Raw genomic sequence first — 18,854 nt, 5'->3', positions numbered from 1 at the left:
AGCCTGTGTCTGGACTGTACCACGTCGGAAATCCCGCAGGAAACCAGAACTGGCGTGAAACGGTGGGTAGTGTGTTTAATTGAGACCCTACACTGCCTCGGAAGCTTACTATGTGACTGTGAGCCAATCATTCTCTTATTCTATCTCTCTCACACACAGGGCTGGGTGCAAAGATAAAACAAAGGAGAACTCTGCACTCCTTAGAGGGAGAGTGGAAGAAACACATTAAACAAACACGTACCAGGGAGAAGGGTTTTCGCTTGGGTTAAGAGAAAGTCCCTTAATTCGTCTTTACCAAATTGCTCCCTAAGCACCAACCAGCCTTCCCGTCTTTTTTTAGGAATCTGGTACCAATTCCCCTTTTGACCCAAGAGAGAGAGAAGAGGGCAGGAACGGCGGTTCTGCAAAATTTCACTCTGTAGATTATGGGTAGCCAAGCTGTGGTGCTCCAGAAGTCCGTGGACTACAATGACCATGAGCCTGTGTGAGCATGGCCTCTTGGCAGGGGCTCATGGTCTTTGTAGTCCATGGACATCTGGAGAGCCACAGTTAGGTCACCCTAACTGTAGATGATGGGAGACAGGTGGTGTCCTCCAAAACTTTCCCAGCCTCATGCCAGAGCGCTCCCTTGTGGCGTGGAGCATAAAAGAACTGGCTGAAGTTGCAGAATGGTGCACCGAGAGGCAGAAGAAGATGAGGTGGGAGGAAAGGAAGGAGGAGGAGGACATGGAGGCAGAAGAGGAGGAGGAGGAGAAATTCTACTCCCTCTGACAACACTAGTTCTAGCAGTCATTGGTCCCTCAGTTGGAGCCCTGGAGAAATTGACATTTTTTTGTGTGCGCAGAGGAAAAACATTGGATGAAAGTCATACCATGCGAAAAGGACCCATTATTCATTGCAGAAGTAGCCAAGATTCTGTCGGCTAGTTTAAGAGTTAACTTATCTTTTATGGAAATGGCTACTGTTTAAAAGTCAAATATCCTTTGCTTGCATTCTGGCTCTGCCATCGCCTCCACGGTCTACCTTTCTATAGAGAGGGGCAAGAGCGTTTTGGCACAGAGTGCTACTTCCAGCACAACCTGAGCATCTTAATGAGAGCCTCGGGGATGCCCTGGTTGGGATGGGCCAGCAACCAGCTTGTTCAAGAAGATACATGGACCAGGGAGGAGACAGCAAGTCAGGCCTCCTCATAGCCCACTTTGCGGTTGGCGTGCTGGGAAACATTTGCAAGAGCAATCAGGACCCCTGGAGAAGGAAAGTCCTGCTGTCCAAATGAAGACTGAGCCAAGGAGAACACAGCAGCCTAGCAAGAGGACTGCAAAAACACACATGAAACACAGGGAGACCCAGGAAATCAATGACTTTGATGGGCATGAGAAAATTTAATTGGCAACTGTTATATGGCGGAGGCCTGAAATAACACCTGAAATCTATTGGCCTCTCTGTCAGAATCCTCCCAATTAGACTCCTACTCGTTCGTATGACCCTCCCCCTCCTCATTCCAGTGGGCAAATGGAGTTCTTTTTTTTTAAATCTGTTTTAAAACTTATTTAATTGAAACAAAACCTCTGGGTTCTGGGACTAACTTAATGTAATTTGACCTTTTTTGCGATGCCCTGAGTCTCCGGAGAGAGGACAGAGAAAAAATGTAATGGTATATTATAAATTATAAATAAATATAAAAGCGGAATGCTCGGGAGGGGCAGACAGGGACAGAGGAACTGAGAAACAGCAGACCTGCCTCTCAGAACTGCAAACACAGGAGGGAGGCAACAGAGAAAGGAGCACCTCCTCCCACAGCAATAACCTACTCTAGACCAGGGGTAGTCAAACTGCGGCCCTCCAGATGTCCATGGACTACAATTCCCAGGAGCCCCTGCCAGCATTCGCTGGCAGGGGCTCCTGGGAATTGTAGTCCACGGACATCTGGAGGGCCGCAGTTTGACTACCCCTGGTCTAGACAAAGCTCAAATACTGTGGGAGAAATCTTTCACCGGGTCAAGGCCTACATCAGCTGGGTTGGTTTGTTTATTATATTAATATACTGTCCCTCCCCTTGCGGCTCTGGGTGGTTTACAAGTTTACACTTATAGTTTATGTGAAAACTACAAAATACATACAATATAGGTTTGGTAACTACAACAATGAATAACAACATTGCAGCACTATATCACTGGTAATTGAACAATCACATCAACTGCAACCCCGCAAACTGGTCAGTGCAATGTGGCCACCAAATGGTGTATTTGGTGGGCGTATCTGAGGAGGGGCGGCTCTGGGGGCTGGTACTTGTTGCCAAATCAATTACAAGGTAAAGGTAAAGGTATCCCCTGTGCAAGCACTGGGTCACGTGTGACCCTTGGGGTGACACCCTCCAGCGTTTTCATGGCAGACTCAATACGGGGTGGTTTGCCAGTGCTTTCCCCAGTCATTACCGTTCACCCCCCAGCAAGCTGGGTACTCATTTTACCAACCTCGGAAGGATGGAAGGCTGAGTCAACCTTGAGCCGGCTGCTGGGATCGAACTCCCAACCTCATGGACAGACAGCTTCAGACAGCATTTCTGCCGCTTACCACTCTGCACCACAAGAGGCTCTGCCAAATCAATTAGCCTCAGCCAAATGCTTCCATCTGTGCCAGTGAAGCTAGACCAAGGATGGTTGAACTGTGGTTCTCCAGATATTCACAGACTCCAATTACCTAGCAGAGGCTCATGGTAATTGTAGTCCTTGGACATCTGGAAAGCCACAGTTTGGCCACCCCCAGTCTAGACACACCATAAGTGTGCGTACGATTGTAGCCTTCATCTTGGCATGAAGCCATTCACGCACCTTCATCCATACATCCATACATCCATACATTCAGTTCATCCATACATCCTGATTCTACAGAGAGGACCTCTGCACCACACCTATAGAGTGAAAACAAAGGCTAGAACTAGGTATATAGTTGGGGGCACCATTCTTAGACTGTACCACTATATACTGGTGACAAAGGGCCACAAATACAGATGCTCCCCAAGGGAAAAGATTGTTTCTGATCAGAAAATATGCACGTCCAGGAAATGGCTACACAAGGATTCTATCTACAGCATAAAGCTTGGTAAACTAGCCTGTATGCAGGGGGCATCCCTCAATGCAATTCCCCATCTCAGTAGGATGAAATGGCACAGTCCAGGAAGAGTTTCATTGCATGTATGACTTGCTCTTCCCTGCTTAAAATCAGGGTTCCTTTCAGAATGGATCTTCCTGGCCATGAGAATGCGTCATTTAACAGACGTATCAAAAGGATGCCAAATCCATCTTAGATACCCAAGACCCGTAATTCATGAAGTTCAACAGGATCTCTTAGCAGGGAGCTCAGAGCTGCACACATGGTTTATTTTAATTTAATTCATTTATACCCAGCTGTTCTCCTCACTGGGATAGCAAAGTGGCGCATATGGATCTCCTCCCCTGCTCGATTTTCCACTCACAACAACCCTGTGAGGTAGACATTGGGCTAAGTTTGCGCGACTGGCTCAAAGGTCACCCAGCAGGATTTGAACCTGGGATTCCTATTTCCTGGCTTGAACCACTACATACCACTGGCTCAAGTTTTCCCTTCCCTTTATGATCCCTCAATAATTCAACGAGGTCCCTAAGCTGCCGGAAAGCAATTGCTTACTCAGAGAGCTTTGGAGCAAAGCAAGGTCATGCACTTGGGAGTGGAGGGTAAGCTTCCAAAAAGGATTCAATAAAGGAGTAGTACAAGAAGCTGCTCATTGAATCAATGAAAACCTATTAACAATTGTGTGAAATCGAAAAATAATAGAAAAGGAGTTTAAAGTGAGAAAGAATGAATGAAGAAGTTTCATGAAGGTTCTGGAATGTACTGGACCCCCCCCCTTAAAAATCCCACGCACAGCCCTGCAGCAGAGTGAGGATTTGAACTCAGGTTTCCTGAGTCCTCATCGTGATACTCTAACCACTGCACCAACATTGGCTCAAGAAGCTTTTATTAATATATGGCCAAGCATGGCCATTCATATTGCCCCGACACAGTAAAAGCACGCGACTACACAACTCAAAATGGCTTGGGCCTGAGGAGAAGAAAGTTCCGGGTCAAGTTTAAGGTGTTGATATTAACCTTTAAGGCCATACGTGGCTTGGGTCCTACTTACCTGCGGGACCGTTTGGTTGCTTATGCCCCCCACAGGGCTCTCTGCTCTGCGGGTATGAATCTACTGACTGTCCCGGGCCCCCGGGACGTTCACCTGGCCTCGACCAGGGCCAGGGCCTTTTCGGTCCTGGCCCCAACCTGGTGGAATGAGCTTCCGGAGGAGCTAAGGGCCCTGTCGGAACTACCAGTTTTCCGCAGGGCCTGAAAGTCAGAGCTCTTCCGCCAGGCATATGGTTAAGGCCAGGGCAGAGCCCGGGTTCCATCCAAGATCCCTGATCCATCGGCAAGTTTTTCTCTTCTCTCTCCCCTAAAGAATTAACGTCCAACCTCTCTCTCTGAACAAGCAGGAAAAGTGGGGAAAGTTATAGAATAGAATGCCATCTTTTATTGTAATAATGGGATTTTATGTGATTTTTACTTTGATTTTATATTTTATTGTGAACCGCCGTGAGACCTTCTGGCAAACGGCGGTATATAAATCCAATTTAAATAAATAAATAAATAAATAAATAAATAAATAAATAAATAAAAGTCACGTAAGACTTAATCTGAGACATGTGAAATGGAGATTTGAGACAGGAAGCCATGTTCGACTATGGTAGTAAACAGGCCAGCCACCCTTAGGAGATGGGAATACTCATGCTCAAGCACATGAGGTAGTCCTCCCCCACCCCCAGGAAAATAGGTTTGCGCACAGCAGACTGAAGAGACTGTGAAATTCAAAGGCGCACTGCAAGAAGAGTACTACATTTTTATACAAAAAAAAAGACATCTTGCCTCTTAAGATAGTAAAAATCTGGATTTTCCCCAGCACTGCTGATAAACAGAAGAGGTGCACTTGCCTTCCGCAGTTGGAAAGTATATTCAGTTACTGCCTTTTAAGAGCAATAATTGAAGCAAAAAAAAAAAAGAGGGTGGGGGTTCAAATAAACTTTCCTCACCCTGAATGAAGCAAGAAGCAACCTTTCCCCAGTAACTGCCCACCACAACTACGCAAAGTTCCCCTCAGATTTTCGTGAGAATAAACGCAAGCCTGGACTGGGCCTTGCAAAAGCCCTCCCCAAGATTTCCCTTGAACAGAGGGCAGGAACAGGACATTCAGCCGAATCCTTGGGCCTGCCTGGGAGGAGGAAGACTCTCTACAGACACTTCCTCTTTATCTCTTAGTGGAGAAAAGCACCGTAACATTGTGGCCGTCCCGCCGGTGAAGTCAAGGACACATCCCTGGGTGGCCGCCAGCAATCCCAGGAGGCAAGCAAAGGAGTTTTAATTTCCAGGAGGTGTGTACAGTCGAGGAAGAAGAAGACAGCTCTCGGATGAAAGGAAATTAAGGACAGCCAGGTCAGCACATCGGCGTCCCTGTTGAGAAGCTGCTCCAAGATGTAAAGGAGCATGCAGGGAGGTAAAAACACACCCAGACAAAATTCACGGTAGAATCTGGTTGCTTTGTCACACCCACAGAAGAAAGAAGCAGAAGTCACCGAGGGCAGGGGTAGTCAAACTGCGGCCCTCCAGATGTCCATGGACTACAATTCCCAGGAGCCCCTGCCAGCATTCGCACGCAGGGGCTCCTGGGAATTGTAGTCCATGGACATCTGGAGGGCCGCAGTTTGACTACCCCTGATCTAGGGTGTGGGGGGACTTTCCACAAATGCTGCTGATCTTAGGCTTTTAGGCATTTCTTCCTCCTTTTAACAACACCCACAGTCTGGTGTGGTGGTTAGAGCCATTGCTACTTGGGGGATTAAGGGCCAAATCCTCACTCTGCCATGATACTCCCTGGGTGACCTTGGGCTAGTCTCCCTCAGCCTTTCCTACCTCCAAAGGTTGCTGCAAGGGCAAGAGAATAGAGAAAGAACTTTGCCTGCCGCTGGGATGAAAACAGACAGAGAACAGGGCCTCTGAGCATGCACAGCACACCTTTCTCCGCATCCCTCGACCACACGCGCTCTGAATTAAGTAGCAGGGCTTCCTCCCCAGGCAGACGCCAAGCCTCCCATGCATACACACCCCAGTCTTGGCACCAGATGAGGTTTTTAAATTGCTCCGACGAGACCATCCCAAAAACTGAACGCCAAAGTTTATGACTTAGCACTATTTGAAAGCCAGCTTGAGGTGGTGGTTAAGAGCAGTAACTTCTAACCTGGCGAGCTGGGTTTGATTCCCCGCTCCTTCCCCACATGCAGCCAGCTGGGTGACCCTGGGCTTGCCACAGCACTGATAAAGCTGATCTGACCGAGCAGTGATATCAGGGCTCTCTCAGCCTCACTTCACTCACAGGGTGTCTGTTGTGGGGAGAGGAAGGGAAGGCGAATGTAAGCAGCTTTGAGACTCCTTCGGGTAGAGAAAAGCGGCATCTAAGAACCAACTCTTCTTCTTCTGAGGTCATTAGGCTGCAGTGTCTCGCATTTTCACCATTGCAAGAGCAAAAACAGAACTGGCAAAGGTAGGGGGGGTGTCAACAGAAATTATGATTCAGAAGAGGAAAATGGTCCTTCACATTTGTACACTCCGCCACAGAAAGTACTAGGAAGGTACCTAGGCTTGCACTGTTCTCCCCTGGTCACCGTTAGGCGATGGGGCAAGGCTGCCAGATCCAGGATGGAAAACTCCTGGAGGTTTGGAGATAAAGCCTGAAGATGACAGGGACCTCTGTGGGATGCATTGCCATAATGTACACCGTCCCCCCCAAAGCAGAGAAACTAACCTCTATAGCAAGCTTACTCAACAAGGGTTTTTGATCGCCCTGGAAAGGTTTCCTATATATATATGTATGTGTAAATATATCTGCATTTCTTAAATATTTATCTGGTGCTAGATCAGCTATGGTGACATTGACATGCCCCCCTCCCCAAATGGCCAATGAGGGGGTGGGAAGGGGAGGGGCCCTGGGTGGGCAAGTCCACAGCTGTGCTTCCCAACCATATTCTGCGGGATTGCACCACTTCTGGGGTTTCCCTGAAAAATGCTTCAGGGGTTTCTTGACGGTAGAAAGGCTACTCTATAGTCTGCAGATATTGGAGGATCCCCAGGTGAAGGCAGGCATCCCTAAACACGTACTAAAGGCCGAAAGTAACCTCCAGAATTCCTGCCTGCGTTGTCTCCCCCTCCCCTCCCCCTATGTGCCACTGTATTAAAAGCATTTTAACCGTACTGAAATCCGTACTGAAAATGGCTCCATTAGACCATATGGCATTCCAGAAGGATAAAAGGTACACCATGCAGAGAAAGAGGGTTTAACCCTCCCTTCTGCACATTGCTTGGTTTAAGACAATCCTCAAACCCAGGAGAGTGTTTGTTCTGTTCTTTGCTCCAAGCAGATGGAGGTTCTGCTTCTCCAAGCAGAAGAAGAAGGTTCACACTTCCTCCTTATTTCCTCACAACATCAACCTGGGGAGCACACTGGTTTCCAAAACACCACCCAGCACGGCAGGGACTTACCTTCCGGGAGAGAAGGGGCCGGCACCATCGGGATCTCGCCCACCTTCCCTATCTGGGCACAAGCCCCGGCCGGCGGAGGAGGGGGAGGAGGCGGCGTCTGCTCCAATCCGTTCCCGGAGGGAACCGCGCCGGCTTTAAAGGGGTTCACTTTGGGCTTGGGGGCGACGACAGGGGCAAATTTCTTCTGGGGGCTGTAGAAGCTCGGAGTGGAGATGTTGATGCTGACCGTGGAGGTCATGCGGGTTCCCGGCGCCCCCGAGGAGGCCATCTTGGTTCAGGCTGGCTCAACACCTAGGAGGAGAGAAAGAGGCATTCTTACCACGACACAGAGGCAAGATTTGGGAGACACGCAGGGTCTTGGACCAGGCCAGACCATTTTAAAGAATGACAACAAAAAAATCAAGACAGGTGCAAGGAGAATCAAGATGCAAGGAGCAAAGAGTCAGAACTGGACAGCCTCCAGATACTTTGTAGGGCTAGACAGGAGCCAGGCCTAAAAACTTATTTTTGTGTGTAAACAGAATATCAGTGATTTATCTTGAGCGGGGGGGGGAGCAGGGAAAGCTGACTGGATCTCACAGGGGGGACCAAATCCAAAGACACAAAGAAGAGGCAGACTGACTTAGCAATCGTCAAAGTTGCCGCTGGACTACAGGGCATTTTTAAAAACAACCACCGGCAAGGCTCTCAAAGACCCTGCTCAACTCGGAGATCCTCGCAAGGGGGTGGGGGGAGGCTCTGCGGAGCTTCCGGCATGGCTGCCCACTCCCCTTCCCCAATTCCACCACACCCCCATCCCCTTAAGTTACTCGGGGTCCACCCCCTCTGCTGCTCCTCACCTCAAGGCCTTTCGCCTCTGCTGGTCCGCAGAGAGGTTCTTACGGAACAAAAGGAGCGTCCTGGCCAGTGGCATCGGAGAACAGACCCTGGGCATCCTCCCCCTCCCCGGCTGCCCTCCTTCCGCACGGGCAGCTGAGGTTCTGCCCTGCCCGCCCCCCTCGTCACCGTGGCCAGAGACTCGGGCTCCCGTACGCCCGCAGCTCCCCCTGCTCCGCCTCCCTCCCCTCCCCTCCCCGCAGGAAGCAGCTCCGAGACCCAGCCAGCCTCGCTGACACGTTCCTGGAGTCACACGGCTCCTCTCCCGGCCCCGGCTACACGGAGGCTGTCCTAAAGCCCGTCCGTCCCTCCGCTGGTCTTTTTTTCCCCCCTAATTTATTTTTCAGGCGCGGAGGGCGAAGGAGCGCGGCTACAGCGCTGACAGGGGCATGTTGTTCAGGGCGAGGCCGACTTTGATGGAGCCAGATAAAAAGGGACGCCCGGACGGCTGGGAATTGCTCAAGAGCAGAGCACCGCGGGAATACCTCAAAAGGTTTTTGTGTTGTTGTGAAGTTGAACTGCAAATGCATCACCGCAGGGGGAAGCTTCAAGCGACGCATGGGCCTGCTTCGGCTGCGCGCGTCAAGGAGCCTCTCCTTTTTTACCCACAACCAGGAAAGAGGTAGAGAGCTCTCACCTAGCCAGCAGAACTGTAACCTTTCCTCTGACCCCCCCCCCCCCCAGATTAACATGCTCTTCTCCACAAAAGGTGTTCACAGAATCACAGAGTTGGAAGGGGCCATACGGGCCATCTAGTCTCCAAAAAGAAGCAACCTCAGCAAGTTGGAAAGAAGGCCCTTTGAGAGCCAAAGCTGCTAAGATTCTCTAAAGTGGGAGTAATCAAACTGTGGCTCTCCAGATGTCCATGGACTACAATTCCCATGAGCCCCTGCCAGCAAATGCTGGCAGGGGCTCATGGGAATTGTAGTCCATGGACATCTGGAGGGCCGCAGTTTGACTGCCCGTGCTCTAAAGAGGCTGCACTTTCATACATGAGGGCCTCCTGTAGGCCTTTCCTGGCAACAAAATGGCTGCTCCAGGAGGCGGAACCAGCCACAGAAGCCGCGCCATGCTTAGCCTCCAGTTGTACCAGCTGCTACCAAAGTGAAATTTAAAAAATTGTACAGCCAAACCAATCTTAGCTTCTCCTGCCCTCTCCCCACTTTTCAAAAGAATTTGGTGGGTGCCACAGTACCCTTGGGAATCGGCCTGAACCGTCACTTGCCTTGAAATCCCTATGCAGCTATGGCAATTCTGTAGGGTTTTCATGGCAGCCACAACTTGGTATCACCACCGTAGGCCAAGGGGCCAGAGGAAACAGGATTTCAGGCCATATTTCCAGGCTCTGGGTCAGCCGCACTGACTTCTCCACCAGTCCTCAAGAGCTGCCAGCTTCCAGCGACCTGTAAGTCCAGACTAGAAACGGTACCTTCAAGCTAAATGTCACAGGATCCTGCAAAATTCCACCTTCAAGTCTGCATGTCTGGTCAACTGCAGTCTTGTTACGTCCGGAAACCGTTCAAGATCCTCTGGGGCCAGACCCCAGCCATTTCAGCTCATATTTAAGAAATGCAAAAGGACCGGCAGAATACCTCCAGTCTGTATTTGCCAGATGTTTCCTGATACAAACCCAACACTCCCTCCCCCCCAAAAAAACTCTCTCTCTCTCTCTCTGCCTGCTGCCGGAATTCAAGAAGCCACAAGCTTGTCATTTCCTATAAAGCAGCTCAGGAAAACAAGATTGTGGTTAGTCGACTTTTTCCGATCGTGTTTGGTGCCAGATCGGAGAGACGGCAGACTGGGACTAGTTAAATTCAGATGGGGGGACGGTCTCAAGCAGAACAAACTTTGATGAAGTGGTTAAGCACAGTGGTTTCTAATCTGGTTCAGCCGCGTTTGATTCCCTGCTCTTCCACATGCAGCCGGCTGGGTGACCTTGGGCTAATCACAGTCCTGATAGTGCTGTTCTCAGAGAGTGGTCCCATCAGGGCTTTCTCAGTCCCACTTACCTCACAGGGAGTCTATTGTGGTGAGAGGAAAGGAAGGCGATTGTAAGTGAATTTGAGAGTCCTTTGGGCAGCAAAAAGCAAGGTATAAAAAATCCTCTTTTTCTTCTTTAAAGCCAGCAAAGTTTTATTCAAGCTTTCATGTGCATTTGAAGAAGTATCTGAGAAAGCGTAAAGAAGGGCTGGTTATATGGACCCCACTTTTTTCTACCAAAAGTAATCTCAAAGCGACCTACAATTACCTACCCTTCCTCTCCTTACAGCAGCCGCCCTGTGAGGTAGGTGGGGCTGAGAGAGCTCTAAGAGAACGGTCCAAGGTCACGCAGCAGACCTGATGTGTCTCAAAGCAACTTACAAACACTTTTCCCTTCCTCTCCGCACAACAGACACCCTGTGAGGCAGGTGGGCCTGAGAGAGCTCTGAGAGAACTGTGCAAGACCCAAGGTCACCCAGCAGGCTACACATAGAAAAGGAGTGGGGAATGAGACCTGCTTCTTAACCACGACATCCAGCTGCTTACACCTTGAATAAAACTCCACTGGTTCTAACGGTGCCACTGGACTGGTTCTGGGGCAAGTTTAAAAATGGACATTCGACACGCAGTACGCAAAGTTTGGCAGGGTCAGCTGTCTCACAAAGCCACGGACAAATGCAACTCAGGGCAAGAGTCACATTCCTTGAAGTTCGGGGGACAGAGGAGGGTGCAATCCTGCTCAAGGACTGCCGTGTTCATTCCACAGTCCGAACAGCTGTTCCCTCCCTCCTCCTCCGGCACATGCTGTCCATGGCTGCATCCTCCTGCAGCTGTTCCGTCCATCACCTCCCTCTTGCCTGCTTTGCCAGTGACCTCAACCCCTTCCAAGCCCACGATCAGCTGACGGACCAGGAGTCCGAGGCTGCTGTGAAGACTCTGTAAAGAAAGCTCTGGTCCTCATCAAGAAACGAGACAATGCAAGTTCGGCATGCGCCCCGGAATGGCCGAGCGTTGCCGTCTGTGCCAGCCACCAAGCACGCAAGCTCATCGGGGCAGGCCCGGACGAGTCCTCAAGCCTGCTCCAGGGAAGGAATTCCCCGTGCCCTGTTGCAAAACGCAGAAGACGCCAGGATGGCTCTGGTGCCACCGCATTTCCCGGCTCCTTGGGACAGACGGAGGGAGGAAATGGCGGCATGGAGGTGTGCGATGCCTTTGAAGAAGACAATGGCCAAGAAAAGGGGGAGGGGGTGCTGACCCCACATGTTGATCTAGGAAACCCTCAAGTTCACTCTCTGCTGGGCACCCACTTCCTTCCAAGCTAGCCAACCTCGCAGGACTGTTGTGAGAGGAGGAGAGAATGATATCCTGAGCTTATTGGAGGAGCAGAAGGATTAAAAAAAAAAGTATTAATATTGAATAAATAAAGCCTTCAGGGCAGCTATCTACTTAAGAGAAGGGCTGGGTTTTTGTACCCTGCTTTTCACTACCAGGAGGAGTCTCAAGGCGGCTTACAATCGCCTACCCTTCCTCTCCCCAAAACAGACACCCTGTGAGGGAGGTGAAGCTGAGAGCTCTGAGATAACTGCTCAGTGAGAACATCTCTAACAGGATTATGACTTGCCAAAGTCACTCAGCAAGCCTCCAGTGTCTGAAAGTGGCTTACAGTCACCTCCCTTTCCTCTCCCCCCACAACTCCCCCCCTGTGAGGTAGGTGGGGCTGAGAGAGCTCTGCAAGAACTGTGACTGGCCCAAGATCACCCAGCTGGCTGCAATGGAGGAGTGGGAAATCAAACCCAGTTCTCCAGATTAAAGGCTGCCACTCTTAACCACACCACCACACTGGCTCTAAGAAGATATGCAAGCTTCCAATCATTTGGGGAAAGCTGGGTTTCGACAGCCCAATACACAATTACTCCTAGGGACACAGGGCCTGCTCTGCAATGGCCCCTTTCTTAGTGGGGGAAACTGACAAGATACTCCCCAGATTTTTGACCACGAGTAGTCAAACTGCGGCCCTCCAGATGTCCATAGACTACAATTCCCATGAGCCCCTGCCAGCATTTGCTGGCAGGGGCTCATGGGAATCGCAGTCCATGGACAACATGATTCCCAAGGGTACTGTGGCACCCACCAGATTCTTTTGAACAGTGGGAGAGGGCAGGAGAAGCTAAGATTGGTTTGGCTGTACAATTTTTTTTTAATTTCGCTTTGGTAGCAGCTGGTACGACTGGAGGTTAAGCATGGCGCGCCTTCTGCGGCTGGATCCGCCTCCTGGAGCAGCCATTTTGTTGCCAGGAAAGGCCTACAGGAGGCCCACATGTATGAAAGTGCATTTTGCTTTGAAGCACTAAAAACATTTATTTCTGAAATGCTGGAGGAGGAGACAAAAATATCTCTTGAAGAACGAACACCCCCATGATGCAAGAGCTGGGGAAGCCTGGCCGTTACCACGACTTCTACAGATAACGAATCATTCCCATCTCCTGCTGATTTATGGGTGCAGCTGAGTCAACCAGCCTGCCTCCCGGGCATTCTGTAGTTCTAACAGCAACTGTTAAAATGCACATTAAAATGCCATGCTTCGGTCATGCTCACAGGCAACAGGTTCCCCCTGTCCGTCCGTCCCCCAAATGCGCCACCTAGAACATTAGGAACCAAGCCTGACAGACCGAAATTATATAATCCCGAAAGGATGCATTACATCTTCACAGGGATTAATGCCTAGAGCAGACTGCATTTTGACAGAAGGGGTGGAGAGCTGATCAGATGCCAGCTGATACGATTAGCAGAATCAAGCAGGAGACGGCACCATTCCAGGAAATAGGAAGCGCATGTCTGAATGCTCATCCAGGAGACAGGAGGTGAATGTCTGAATGCTCATCTACATGAAGGGGAACTACATGAAGCCTAGGCTTCCCTTTGGTGGTTGAAGTCCCAACTGACTTATGGCAACCCCATAAGACAGGAGTAGCCAAACTGTGGCTCCCCAGGTGTTCATGGACTACAATTCCCATGAGCCTACGCCAATACCAGCAGGGGCTTATGGGAATTGTAGTCCATAGACATCTGGAGAGTCACAGTGTGGGCTTTCAAGGTACAAGATGTTCAGAGGTGGCTTTATCATTGCCTGCCTGGTATTCCTTGAAGGCCCCCCATTCAACTGTTAGCCAGGGCTGACCCTGCTAAGCTTCAGAGAACTTAGGCTCTCCAGGGCAGGGCGGGCTTCCCCTTGCCCGCTAGCTCTTTTCCGCCAGCTCAGGAACACCATCTTCACCCTCTGAATCAGGGAACGGGACAAACTGCCCCCACTCCGCTCTGAAAACAGCACCCACTGCATCGCCCGTCTCCATCCCTCCCTGCACAGGCTCCAGAAACGCAGAAGCAGCACAGAGCTGCTTTATACTGAATCAAACCCCAAAGCCATCCATCACGGTCACTATTGTCTATTCAGCCCGGCAACAGCTCTCCAACACACCTACTGGCCAGACCCTTTAAATCAGTGGTTCCCAACCTTCCTGATGCCGCGACCCTTTAATACAGTTCCTCCTGTTGTGGTGACCCCCAACCATAAAATGATGCAAGGGTTCTTCCACAGAAATTAAACCGAAACTGACCAAATGGGGTGAAGATCCATGGTTCAAGATTGTATATACAGTATTTGCTGGCGTATAAGACTACTTTTGCCCCTGAAAAACATGCCTCCAAGTGGGGGGGGGGGGGTCGTCCTATACGCCGGGTGCACTTCAGTTGGGACAGACATAGCTGCCCATAGTACTGTATTTTGAGTGGAAATGTTGGGGGGTCATCTTATACGCCAGCAAATATGGTAAATTGTTTTTTTCCAGGGTTTCTCAGGTCAGTTCTGCCTCTTGTCTCACCACGCCGATCTCGCTCTTTTCCGCTGCTCCAGACAGACAAACCATCTATCTCGATCTACCCTGCAAGGCTGTTGTGTAGATGGCGTCGTCCCCCACCCCGGCCAAGCTTCTTGCCTTGCTGCAACCCCCGTGAAAGGGTCGTTCGACCCCCAGGTTGAGAACCACTCCTTTAAATGGAGAGGCCGGGGATCGAACCTGGGACCTTCCGAAGAAGGCAGAGAAGATCCCCCGTCACTGAGCCACAGCCCTTCACAGGAATGAGCCCACCAAGCAATTCCTTGCACAAGTGGGACCGTTTGGGTTGCTTCTCAGGCCGCAATAGACCACTGGTGGTCTGTGCTTAGCCTCCGGCAGATGTAGAATCCAACTGATTTGCCCACATCGGGGTATTGCTATATTTAAAGAGAGGAAGAGAGAGAAAATGCACAGCCCACTAAGTTTCCCTTCCTACCTCAGTTTGACAGCCAGCAAGACAGCCAGGCCTTTTGCTTGCTGCAGCTTCAAGGCAGACCAGGGGCCAACACCAGTAAGGAATTGAAACTAGGCGAGGCCACCCCCCCCCCCCCCAGGGGAGTTTGTAACTTCCCTTCCTGCCCTTCTCCTCACAGCAACTGTAAAGGCCCAATCCTCACAGAGGATTTCCATGCAATTTCCCAGAACCCTGATACAACTGAACCAGTTGCAAAGTTTTTATATCTTGCCATGAGAAACCGTGAATGTATTATGTGTAAAGCATGATCTTTGCTTTTGTTCTCCACGCAGTGGATCCTTTTGCACTTTCCCTTCTTATATTTTACTTTTATATGCTATTAAAGGCTTGTTGTTGTTGCAATGAAAATCAATCTAAGCTCTCCCGCGGATTGCGAGCGCGCCAAATGTAAGGAACGTGCTCCACGTATGCCCGATGGAAGCACACTCCCACCCAAATACAGGAAAATACAGATTGTTACCTGAGCTGTGTAACAAAGGAGGAATCTAATTCCTTCTCTCTGACTATGAACGAACACCCTGATCGGACTGCTGAGAAGGGAATTTGTGAAGAAGCAGGATTATGGGTAGATTCCAATGGGTAGCCGTGTTGGTCTGAAGTAGCACAATAAAGTCAGAATCCAGTAGCACCTTTAAGACCAATAAAGATTTATTCAAGGCGTGAGCCTTGAATAAATCTTTGTTGGTCTTAAAGGTGCTACTGGCCTCTGATAGGATTGTTTATTTTTACTTTATTTTTTGATTTTTATACCGCTGCTCTCAGAAATTCTCACAGCGGTTTACAAGTACAAAACAATAGTTTCCATAAATGCCCCATAAAAAGTAGGGGAGAAACTAGATCTTTCAGCTTCCGGCAATGGCCTCTGATAGCCCTCTGATATGCAGAGGTACACTGCTCCTAGACAGCGGAGCTTCATTCTCTTAGACTGGAAGGAGCGAAAGCGAAATGAGCAAACCCAAATTTCCCTCCCATGTCTTCTTTCAACCCAGTCACCCCCATCCCCCACCCGGCTGGCTAATCTTGCACAATTTGCTTTGCTGGCAAGGAAAAGAGCATTACAAAACTCCGGCAAAAGTATTTTCCTGTGACTAAGCTGCAGCAGCAGTTACTCCCCCCCCCCCAAAAAAAAGAATTAGCAGCTCAGCCCTTTAAGCAAACGCTCTCTTTTTGCAAACAGTTCACTCCAACACACCTCTTTACTATCCTTTTCCTTCTGCAAAGGCCTTTTCTTGTTGGTTTGCTTTAAAAAAAAGACAACAACAGTAGACCCAAAACGGACACATAAAGCCCAACTCTCCCAACAATTGCATTCCCTTCAGAGGTGGCCAAACTACTGGCTCCCCAGCGGCCCGCGGACTGCAATTCCCCAGTGCTGGCAGGGGCTCATGGTAATTGTAGTGCACGGACCTCTAGCGAGCCAGAGTTCGGCCACAAGGGCTGGCAGATTCTTTCCACTACCTAAACGCACACATCTGGAAAAATGCTCAGGGATTTGGGGGGCGGAGGCGGGGCTGGCGCTCGCTCGCTCGCTCGCACGCACACAAAGCCGCCTCCAAAACTCCCGGGCCGCGTCTCAACTTTCAGGCGACGGCCAAAGGCTTTACAAGAGAAAGGAGGAGCCTGCCGGAGAGCTATTTCCTCCAAGCAGGGGGAAAGGGGGCTTTGCCAGACACGAGACCGCCTCGACGTGTGTTTCTTTTTTTCTTTTTCAATCCCCAAGGCTTCCAAGCACAGGCAGGGGAGGGGAGATTTAACCCCCTCTCGAGCCCGCTCGCAAAGGGACCTCGCCCTCCAACAACGGACTGCAAAGCGAATCAAAGATGCACTATTTAGTGGGGGGCGAAACTCCGAAAGGGAAGAAGACCCACAGATCCAGGAGACTGACTTGCCGGGAAGCAAGCGCCCAGGGCAGGGGTAGTCAAACGGCGGCCCTCCAGATGTCCACGGACTACAATTCCCATGAGCCCCTGCCAGCAAACGCTGGCAGGGGCTCATGGGGATTGTAGTCCGTGGACATCTGGAGGGCCGCCGTTTGACTACCCCTGGCCCAGGGTCTCCCCGGCGCGCCTCGCTCTCTCACCAGGGCAGCCACGACTCGGCTCTAGAGCTGCAAGTTAACTCCCGTCGAACTCGAGAGGGGTTTGCGCGCAAGCAAGCACGCAAGCACGCACGCGACTGCCGGGATTGGAGCCATTGACGGTCCCTAGCGGAGTCCAGGCAGCGAAGCCCACGCCAGCCAAAGGGGTCCGCCCCGGACAACCCCGCACCCGCGGCCACCGCAAACCCGGGAGCGCCGGTCCGCCCCGTCGAACCACTCACCTTCGCGTAAAGGCGCACGGAACGGCCGTCGGGGCCGAGACAGACGCGCAGGGAGGACGGGGGACGCGGGTCAAAATGACTATCCCTGCACGTGGGCGGTCGGCGACCCGCGACTTCGACGGCCCGTCTGCAATCCCGCACTTTCCCGACGGCCTGGAGCGGAGTGGCGCTTACCTTTCGGGCGCGGCTCCAAGCCCCGACTGCGGCCGCCCCCGAGGCTCAGTTATTGGCGTTCCCGCGGGGAGGAGGGAGGAGGGGTGGAGAGGGCGTCGGGAAAGCCTCTTCCCTGGTCTCCCGGGGGCGGCTCCTCCCCGAGGCCCGGAAGGCTCCTGCCTGCGCGCAAATTTGGGCGCCGACTGGCCTTCGCCGCGGAGAGGGCGGGGAAGAGAAAGTGCGCCGGGCCGGCACTTCCTCGCTCGGCGCAACAAAAAAAAAAAAAAAAGGGGGGGGGGAGAAAGGAGGGTGCCTCGCCCCTGCCCGAGCTGGTTGACCATAAAAGGAGAGAGGCAGCGCTGGAGCGAACAGCTGAGCTCAGTCATCGGGGAATGTGGCGAGGAGGAGGAGGAGGAGGAGGAAGAGAGGCCGGGGGAGGAGGAGAGGAAGGAGGGGGTCGGTGTGTCAGACCGCCCCCCCACGGCCCGTCTCTTCCTCCTAGAGCCCCTTGCAGCGCGATAGGAGGGGAGAGCGAGCGCTTCCTCGAGAGGAAACTACCCCCCCCCTCGACGGGGCGCCCTCTCGAGTCGCCGTGCGCGGCGTCGGTGCCGTCCAAGCGCCGGACCTTTAGCGCGCTCTCCCCCCCCCCCCCGGCCTTAGATCGCGACTGTTCGGGGAGGGGGTGGTTACTCTCGAGGAAGCGCAACAGGCCGGGCAGGGAATGGAGAGAACTTCTCCCCAAGCTCCCCCAAAAAGAGGGGGGGTCCGCATCCGGCTTCCCCCCCCCGCGCTTTTTTTTTTTTTTTACACGCCGACCAGTCCCGACGCACACCGTCGCCTCCGCCCTTTTGCTGCCTTCCAATGACCGAGGGCGGCGGGGCGTTGACTCGCGAGTAAGCCGTCGAGGGAGAATGGTGCGCCTGCGAGGGGTGGAAGGGCTCCCCCTTTACTGCTGCTCCGCCCGCTCCGCGATGCCTGGCTCCCCTCGCCCCGGCCCCCCGTCTCCGCTGAGGTTGATGGTTTCCTTCACCGGAGGGTGCGGGGCTCTCCCCCCCCCCCCCGTTTCAATTGCTTTCTAGACTTCTTCCTCCCCCCCCCCAGGAGTGACTTCGTTTCCTGTGGAGCCGCCCCCCTCCCCCGGGCCAGGGAAGCCGCTGTCTGGATGAGTCAGGGTCTGCTTCGGCGGCCTCTCCACCCACTCCCACCGCCCTTCACCAGCTGGAAGAGAATCTGACTCAGAATTTCCTTTCTTGCAGGAATCGGCCAGGAAGTTTGTTCCTGCTGGGTACGTGAACCACCTCCGGCACTTGGGGGCTGGTCTGAGCCACAGGCTTGACCCCTGGTGGGGTGGGGGGCCTCCCAGTATCCCATGCAAGCAGTAGTGGAGCCCTGCAGCACCTTTAAGGCCAACCAAATTTTATTCATGGTACACTTCATCAGACAAGGAAACTGGAAAGATCCCGACCACGTATATATGGTGCGGAAGTGGTGGCAAGAAGATGTGGTGGGAGCTAGCCAATCGATCAGTGGATTGATCATTTATCCTTTCCCTTGTG

The 18,854-nt window shown here is 51.8% G+C and overlaps 1 protein-coding gene across 6 annotated transcripts in view; it reads right to left on the bottom strand.

Moving 5' to 3' along the window:
• The window catches only part of ZYX (zyxin), a 35,758-nt gene extending 18,187 nt beyond the window's left edge, over positions 1 to 17,571 (bottom strand). For 4 of the 6 annotated variants that reach the window (XM_077345858.1, XM_077345861.1, XM_077345862.1 and 1 more), the window contains exons 1-2: positions 17,146 to 17,335; positions 7,603 to 7,893 (exon numbers count right to left, since the gene is read on the bottom strand). In XM_077345858.1, the coding sequence (XP_077201973.1) occupies positions 7,603 to 7,870 (268 nt within the window). In that variant the 5' untranslated portion in view covers positions 7,871 to 7,893; positions 17,146 to 17,335. Of the gene's footprint in view, positions 1 to 7,602; positions 7,894 to 8,441; positions 8,604 to 17,145 lie in introns of those variants that run through there. The other 2 variants (XM_077345859.1, XM_077345860.1) reach the window with 2 other exon arrangements.
• Between the last annotated feature and the right edge of the window lie 1,283 nt (positions 17,572 to 18,854).

This window comes from Paroedura picta, chromosome 7 (genome assembly GCF_049243985.1).
Source record: "Paroedura picta isolate Pp20150507F chromosome 7, Ppicta_v3.0, whole genome shotgun sequence".
Lineage (NCBI taxonomy): Eukaryota > Metazoa > Chordata > Lepidosauria > Squamata > Gekkonidae > Paroedura > Paroedura picta.
The sequence above is the reverse complement of the archived record's forward strand: the minus strand, read 5'-3'. Positions and strand labels throughout refer to the sequence as shown.